Source organism: Limulus polyphemus, unplaced genomic scaffold, assembly GCF_000517525.1.
Source record: "Limulus polyphemus unplaced genomic scaffold, Limulus_polyphemus-2.1.2 Scaffold1830, whole genome shotgun sequence".
NCBI classification, from domain to species: domain Eukaryota; kingdom Metazoa; phylum Arthropoda; class Merostomata; order Xiphosura; family Limulidae; genus Limulus; species Limulus polyphemus.
The window spans coordinates 200,558-209,879 of NW_013667440.1; the positions used below are offsets into that span (position 1 = coordinate 200,558).

The 9,322-nt window shown below is 35.9% G+C and overlaps 1 protein-coding gene across 1 annotated transcript in view; it reads right to left on the reverse strand.

Moving 5' to 3' along the window:
* Positions 1–9,322, reverse strand: part of LOC106465085 (BMP-binding endothelial regulator protein-like) — an 84,790-nt gene that overhangs the window by 53,546 nt on the left and 21,922 nt on the right. The window contains exons 2-3 of the mRNA XM_022392909.1: positions 1,683–1,785; positions 769–851 (exon numbers count right to left, since the gene is read on the reverse strand). Coding sequence (XP_022248617.1) covers positions 769–783 — 15 coding nt within the window. The 5' untranslated portion in view covers positions 784–851; positions 1,683–1,785. The remainder of the gene's footprint in view (positions 1–768; positions 852–1,682; positions 1,786–9,322) is intronic.

Genomic DNA, 9,322 nt, shown 5'->3' on the forward strand with positions numbered 1-9,322 from the left:
ATCTTAGACACAGCATTGATAAGAAATAATGGAAATATTAATTTTCATTATAAGTTTAAATTGCTTGTTTATTTGTTGGGTCCCCCGGTGGGTTAGCAGTAAGTTTACGAACTTTTAATGTTAAAATTCGGGGTTCAATTCCCTGCGGATGGCCCATTTTGTAGCTTTACAGTAAGAAAACAACTTTGTTAAATTTTGCACAAAACCACACACAAGAGCTATGTGCACTAGCCGTCTCTATTTTTTAAGTTATAGACTAGAGGGAAGACAGCTAGTCAACACCACCCACTGCCAACTCTTGAGATACTCTTGTCAGACTGAACAGTGGGATTTTATATTCACTTTTATAACGCCCCCAAAGTGCGAAGCGCGATTACTTTTGGCGGTAAAGGGATGAGAACAACGAAACCTCAGCTCTACAGTCCGGCACGCTAACCACCAGACTGCGCTCGATCCTGCAATTTAGAAAGTGAAATAATTACAGTAATTATCATAAAACATTTAACGAACAGAATAGTACGTGAAGGCTCGATGTTTTCTTACTTTCAACCTAACAAGTTTTTCCACGTATTTCTTTGAGTATGTTGACGTGCAGTTGGCGCAATATTAATTAAAGGCGAATATTGTAATGGAAATATTTTAGCACTAAAATTATACACTAAGTAGACAGGTTATTATTTTAATTTTAACAAGCTGCTTGAAGCACGAGAATAATAACATTTTTACTTTCAGAACAATTTGTATAATTACTAAATTAATTCCACTAACCTGACAAGAAAACATTCGGCAGGGATCAATTGAGTCAGTCCACGTAGATCCACTCTCGTAGCTAGTACCATTAACAGAACATCCTACGTCAAAAAAGATTTACTTTGGTTTCAGATATCGGCACTAAAGATGATACGTGTAATATTAATAACACGGTCTTTTCTCTCTCTCTCTCTCTTTTTGCTAGGTTTCTAGGCTATAGAGTTTTAAGATCAAATTAATTTTCTTTTTGGTCGCATGTTGTAAAATTAATGATATCCGGTTTATACATGTTTATTTATATACTGCATATTCTGTGACCTATTTGACATTCACGGTTAGAAATAGATTTATTAATGTTTTCTTTACCAGTTTCTAGCGGAGTTGTTGTTCAAGGCTGTCTTTATATTGGCTACCTTCATTGGTTTAGGATTTAACTAAATCAGACGAAAGCAAAAGGTGAAAAATGTAATCCTGTTAATAATGTTTTAATGTCATTTTTTTGCCTCATCATTAGATACACAAATCTAACTTTTAACTCTTTCGTACACTAGAAATTGGTGAAAGGTACACCAAGAAACCCTGAAATAAATATATAATGTCCTGATAGGAGTATTGAGTAATTAAATGGTATCCTGTAGTTGGTTGTCTCTTGAAACCATTACAGTATCCAGCAATGAAAAAGACTCTTTACAAGTATTACTAATTACAAGTACTACTTACTAATTACAAGTACTACTTACTAATTACAAGTACTACTAATTAGAAGTGCTTCTAATTACAAGTACTACTTACTAATTACAAGTTCTATTAATTACAAGTACTACTAATTAGAAGTGCTTCTAATTAGAAGTACTACTAATTAGAAGTACTTCTAATTGCAAGTATTACTGATTACAAGTACTGCTAATATGATAAAGAAAACGTTCACTCACCCTTACAAACATCACAGCAGCTCTCCCTCTGGCCATGAAGTAAAAAATAACAGTATTTTTTTTGGCGGTGTGGACATTTTTCATTACATACCACCCTCCTGTTCTGTTGAAAGATGCAAAGGAAGATATCAGTAAACAAAACCAACAGCTGGAAAAATAAATAGCTTCATAGGATGGAACTGTAAATATAAACCAGTGATTAGAAAAATTCATACAGGTCATTAATTGCTTAAAACAGTAAGTGAAACAGGTAGAACGATATAAATAGGAAAATCAAACTGGTAATAATAAACATAACTCCAAGATAAGAAGGTTAACACAAGTTATCAGTTAGAAAGTGAACAAAAGCGGAAATCTTTAACAAGCAAGGAAATACACACCAGAAACTGGATAGAAAAAACAAAACAAACATGCACAGAACTTTAGCTGAAGCAAAGAGTACAACAGATGGAGCAGAAAAATTTCAATCAACGACGACAACAAAAAGTTTAATGAATATAAACAACAATTAGTATAAGAAATATAGAATAATAACTCGGTCAATAAATAAAAACAGCAGAAAGAAAAGAGCACATAAAATATTAGCTCGAAGACTAAAATAAAATTGCAGGAACTGCTGATAAAAATCTATAACAGGAGCAGTAAATACAAACCAACAGCTGGAACAATAACTACAGAGAAAAGCTGGAATAATAAATACAATCAGTTTCTGAAACAGTAACATTCAGACGCTAACTGACGTGTTGATTCCTTTATCCGCGTTTGATTATTTAAGTTATTTCCACTGGTCTATAATGTTAGATGTCCACTACTGCAAATACTTATAAGTTTATTCTTGTTTAATTTATTTGTAAACTGTGTAGAGCATCATAATGTGACGGTCAATCCCATTATTCGTTGGTAAAAGAGGGTTGGCGGTGGGTGGTGATGGCCAGCTGCCTTCCCTCTAGTCTTTCACTGCTAACTTAACTCTCGTGTAGCTTTGCGCGAAATTCAAACCAAATCAAATCAAACTGATTCACGACAAATACTGAACCCGACCCTCACTGGTCCAAATTATGAACCGAATCCCGATGAAGATGATGATGACGACAAATATTAATATAAGAAGATATGGCTGTGGGGGGCAGTTGTACAGGGGAAAATTGTCTAGGGGGCAGTTGTCCTACAACCATCTCACGGCTGAAAGGGCGATCATGTTTGGAACTCACGACCCTCAGAATGCTAGTCGATTGCACTAAACACTTGGCCATGCCGGCTCGTGAATCAGATGATTGCTGGAGACTGCCCACCGCCACAGCGGAAGCGGTATCTAGAATCAACTGCCAGGATAACAAACATTGCAGAAGATTTTCAAAAATCGCAATTTATTGGAGCTTTTTGAGAGGAATAGCTCATAACATACAGTCCCAGTGTGCTTACGTTATATAACTTTGTATAGTCCGACACTGTTATTTTATTACAATAAACAAAATTTAACATGAAACCTGTGTTATTTTCTCCTACTTAAACAGTTTTATATAATTCATTCTTCTAGGAAAAACAATAAATAAGTTTTTTTTTCTATTTTAGTCAGTTTTATTAATATAATAAGATCTGGCTGCGGGGGGCGGTTGTCAGGTTACCTTTGTGGATATAGATAGAAAACTGGTTTATTATAATAACTAATTTATATGTTGCATAATTAATTTCATCACGTTCCATTTGTTATAATGTTTAAAATATAACTTGAATCATTTTCGGATTTATAATTACATTTATAAAGGTTATTTTACTTTGTTATTTAAAATATGGATATCCAAGACTGGTCGAACCTCGATATTACAGGGCTTTTGGCCGAAAATATTATTAGCAGCGAAGGTATCCAACTGATGATTCAAAGCAATTTGAACATTATAGTGTTTATTTAAAACAATAGGCTTTCAAGTTTTTTAAAAAAAATATTCGAAAACATAGAGCTTACTACCCGTACTTTAGGATGTTGTTGTTTGTAATTAAGCACAAAGCTACACAATGGGCTATCTGTGCTCTGCCCACCACGGGTATCGAAACTCGGATTCTAGCGTTGTAAGTCCGCAGACATACCGCTGAGCCACTGGGGGGGCGTACTTTAGGACAATAAAATCAAGGTAAAATCATGTCCGACACTAGTAACACATACGTGATTATTCATCATGAATGACACAAGTGTTTCACACTTGATTTTTGTCGTGTTTGACAGAAATAGCTGACGCACGTAGTTGTTTGTCAAGTTCTACTCTGGCCCTAAAAGGGACTGTTAATTACTACCTAAGTTATCCCCCACATATGATCACTCATCATGACTGATATTTCGCCCCCTCGCTCCTATACGTCACTGTGTGTAGTCTTTACTAACCCTTGTGTGATTGTATAGAATTAAGTCCTATACTACCTACATATGCACAACTGTTCATGACAAATGAATGACGCTCCCAACTGCACCAGTGGCTCAGCGGTAAGTCAGCAGGCTTATGATGCTAAAAATCAAATTTCGATACCCATGGTGGATAGATATTCCATTGTATAGCTTTGTGTTTAAAAACAACATGAATGAATTATGTATTTATATAGCATAAATCATATCAAAACTCCAATGCCATCCAAACACTAAATATGTATCACCAGAATAAAGTTGTTTAAAACACATTTAATATTCAGTTAATAAACAGCAACAGTTATCAAAATTACTTACATCTTGTATCGACATAAAACAACAGTAAACTACTATAATATGGCTAATTTCTACAGTGTCTCTTTGGAACTAGCGAAGGCTAGTAGAGAAACACCAGAGGACAACAGATCTCAAAAGCTGAGCTACCCGTCCTTTGTCCGGGTTATGAACTTCAAAAAATGTGGGGGTGGATGCTATAATATGGCTAATTTCTACAGCGTCTCTTTGGAACTAGCGAAGGCTAGTAGAGGAACACCAGAGGACAACAGATCTCAAAAGCTGAGGTATCCGTCCTTTGTCCGGGTTATGAACTTCAAAAAATGTGGGGGTGGATGCTATGATGAATAACATAAAAATCTTAATTTTCACACAATCTATTTATAACATAACATATTATTACAGTATTCATTATTACCTCACCAAAACTTTTGTATAAACTTTAAGAACTCAATATTTATAAACGTAAAACATGCTATATATACACTGTGAGATGGTCAGGGCGACTCTGTATTAAGAGGTAGAGGCAAGAGTAGTGGAGGTAGAGGTGCTTTCTGTTATCTGCTTTCAATAACCAGTTGTTAATGTCCTTCCACAGTGTTTCAGGTGATTAATTAATTGACGGTCATTGGCCGCAGAAGTGTCTTATGGGCCGAAGTTAAAACATCACGGTTCAAAGTAGGAAGTGGGTATGACTCAAGTAATGACTCTTCATACCAACCTTATGGTGGCAGTTGGAGTAGAAACTTCAGCTGAGTTTATGTATTATTACAATAGTGGCGGCCATTTTTTTCATTGCATTCCTTCATAGAGCGCTAGTGCATTCTCTGAGATATATAAGATGTTTGTGTGCCCTCCCCCACACTTTGTGTATGTTGTTATAAAAAAAAATAATTATTTATGTAAGGACGTGGCGCCATCTATGAACGTAGTTAATGTCAACTTACGTCAAAGATAAGAAATGCTCAATAACAGCAATAATGGTAGGTAGATGGGGTTGCTAACCCACCATTAACATTACCCTTGTTCCAAACTATCATCCCATAAGGTTTAGTGGAGATTGACCCAGCGACCTAGAAGCAGTTAGATAACGGACAAACAGACATACAGGTTTTATGCTTTATGTATACAGATATCATATTCTATAATTAATCCAAAATGGCTGCTTAATAAAATTCTCAGCGTTCTTGATTATTTACGTCCTCTAAAATGATATAGAGCAACAAACTGAGCCAAGATGTAAGAACCCCAATCTCGTGTATATAGTCAGCGTAATGACCAGCTGTATAATGTATTACGGAGCTCGAAGTTCGCTAAATTGGAATGTTTGGAGATTCAAGGCTCAAGAAATCATAACTTTGAATAACTTTGAATTAAACCATCGTGTTTTTGCATCACCTTGAACTGAGATATAATAGAACTCAGGAACTTTCTATGCAAAAATCCTTTTAAAAGCTTAGAACTTAATGGAAGCACAACTTTAAGGTTCCTAACTTGAGAAATTTATATGTATGGGCGTGTACGTATGGGTCTGTGTATATATACAAATAAATGACCCAGCTGTCCCCTAAACAAAATTACACCTGGTAGTAGGGGGGGGGAGTGTGATCCTTATAATATTATAAGAGTTGTTTTGCCTTGTCATGTTTTGATATTGAAAATGTTAATTATTGTTTAATCGTTTTGTGCAGTGCATACAGGTGCAACTAAATCCTAAGGTTATAAAATAACGTGAATTATCCCTTCGGTTCGCTTTTATGCACGTCAGACAAGTAGTTATTCTTGTGTGATGTGGAATGAAAACGAGAGAGGCACTCAAAGAGTGCCGCCTCAATCCCACAATGTTTTTAACTCTTGCAATAAGTAAGAAAATATACACAAAACAATTCATTATCTTCAGAAATGTAGGTCCAGGTGACAATATAATCTTTCTATATAAATTTGTTTGCGACTTTTGTCAGTTTTTTCAAAATCCCAGTTTGCTACTATTATTTAAAAAATTGTTTGACCTTCTGTATGACCTATGCCTTTGAGCTACATTCACCAAAAGTTCATCAATTTACCGATTTGGGACACTCAACCTTTTTACAAAACTTTATCAAAATCAGATGAAAACTTTTCGACTTATACTCACACACAGAGTAAAGAGTGAAAACGTGATCCCCATAGCTGAGTCGGAGTAATGAATGGTCATTCAGCTTGCTCTCATAAATGAACATCTATTAAAGGGGGCTTTACGTCTTTATAGATAATATTTCACTCAACAGGATTGGAGTCCTTTGAGTATGCACATCACTTTATTCTGTTTATCCTCTCTCCTTGAAGGACTACGTTACCAGTTTAGCACGATTGAGGCAAGGGCTATCATCCATTAGGTTCAGTTGCACCATCATATGGCAGCATGAAGAGCCGGAGGATGTGGTATCTTTAATGTTACCTACCAGTTTATTCCTGCATTTACCATACTTTCACCACCTCAACATTTATCGCGCTTCTACACAAAAATGGAATTGGACCAGGTTCCAAAATATTGCCTATTTTTGGTTGTACGGCAAAGCACGGCTTATCTATAAAATTAATGTTGATCTGGGTATCTAGCATACAGGATGATTGTGCAAAATCTTTATACTAATGAATCGTCCAGTTGCAACTGTAAACATCTGATTCAGTCATGATTCTATTACCTTTCGATTACAGCAAGCTAAAATTGGCAGGTAGCTTTCACCTACTTGTGCAGTGTAAAATGATGGAATTCAATCGTTAAACATTATGGAAGTTACAAATACATTTTATTTGAAATGAAAAACAAGAGTTAAATATAAGCCCAGTATTTGTACAAAAACCAAATTTTACCTTAAATCTAGAACTCATCAGCTGAACTATGTTCAATATCAGGACACATCTGCTGGGTTATGTTAAACATCAGAACACATTAGTTAGTGTTAACTAAAATTGACAAGTAGCTTTCACCTGCTTCTATTGTGCATAACAGTCTGATTGGTCCAGGTATCTCAACAATTCCACCACTTGTTTAGATATATTTCCACATTTTGCTAATGACACTTAGTTTTAGCACATTTTTAGTCAGTTCACAACAACCAGCTCCGATTGGCCAGTTTCCATTTGATCGCTAGCTGTCTACACAAGTGAAACACTCAAATGCCATCTTTGAGGTCCAGCCATAATCATGAACAATCTTTGGCACTTTAAATTCTGTGATTCACTTGAAAGTGACAGCTGAAAAACGATTATGTGAGACCACTATTTATGTATAGCATAAGCTGAATTACCAACCATTTGCATTTCAAATTGCATGACTGATCATCAGATCCATGATTTGCATAACAATTAACTGGGTGGGGGAAGGTGTTACTCTTATAATTTTATAACTATGGTTTTGACCTGTCATATTTTTTTAACCAAAAGTACCCGTCTCCAGTGACGGGAAAAGTTTATGTTAATCTATCAATTTAGATTATTTCATGGACTTTAAAAAAGTTAATTGTGTTTCACTCAGAGCCAAAGCTCTGAGCTACTTATACCACCCACTGTGAAAATAATTGTTGAACATTTCAGTCATGCTAAGAGACACTCAACAATAACCTACGGTCAATTTACATTTTTATTCTTTAAGTTACTTCACATTTTGAAATGTGAATTACAGTGTGATTAATTCCTAACAATTTAGTGTAGAATATTCTGCTAGTGAAATAAAATTTGTCATCAACATTATTCATGACTGTTCTCTCGTCATTTCAAAAGTGAATGTTGAGCTTTGACTGCGTGCGCAACTTTTCAAACGCAGCGCGGGATGCTGCCGCCATAAACGCGAGACAGACGAACGCTCGGGCAGACACCGCGGTTCGCAATATATATAAAATATTGCAAATGCCGATTATCCTTCATTTTGTGCAGTGTAAAATGATTCAATTCGATCGTCAAACATTATGGAAGTTACAAATACATTTTCTTTGAAGTATTTTGTTTGTTTTTTTTAATTTTCGCGCAAAGCTACACGAGTGCTATCTGCGCTAGCCGTCCCTAATTTGGTAGTGTAAGACTAGAGGGAAGGCAGCTAGTCATCCCCACCCACCGCCAACTCTTGGGCTACTCTTTTACCAACGAATAGTGGGATTGACCGTCACATAATAACGAACATGTTTGGTGGGACGGGGATTCGAACCCGCGACCCTCAGATTGCGAGTCGAGCGCCTTATCCACCTGGCCATGCCGGGCCTTTCTTTGAAGTAAAAAAACAAGGGTTAAATATAAGCCCAGTATTTGTACAAAAACCACATTTATTGCCCACGTTTTTTTTTTAATATTTTGCTTAATTAGTATATTCATGGTTTAAAATCAGAGGTGTGTAAAAATAGCATTTTAAATTTTTCTTTTGTCTGCCATATGTCACTGGTCAGGAAGCCTTTCATTTACTCTCAGAATACATCAGCCGGGTTGCTTTCAAAATTAGAACTGATCAACTGGGTTGTGCTCAGTATCAGAACTCACCAGCTGGTTTGTGTTCAATATTAAAACTCATCATTTGGGCTGTGTTCACTATTATAAGACATCAGCTGGGCTGTGTTCATTAGTAAAACTCATCAGCCGGGATGTGTTTATAAGTATAACACATCAGTTAGGCTGTGTTTAAAACTAGAACACATCAGCTGGGTTGTGTTTAAAACTAGAACACATTAGCTGGGTTGTGTTTTAAACTAGAACACATTAGCTGGGTTGTGTTTTAAACTAGAACACATTAGCTGGGTTGTATTCGATATCAGAACTCATCAGCTGGGTTATGTTTAATATCAAAACTCATCAGCTGGGATGTGTTCACTATTATAACTCATCAGCTGAGCTGTGTTCATTAGTAAAACTCATCAGCCGGGATGTGTTTATAAGTATAACACATCAGTTAGGCTCTGTTTAAAAATAGCACACATTAGCTGGG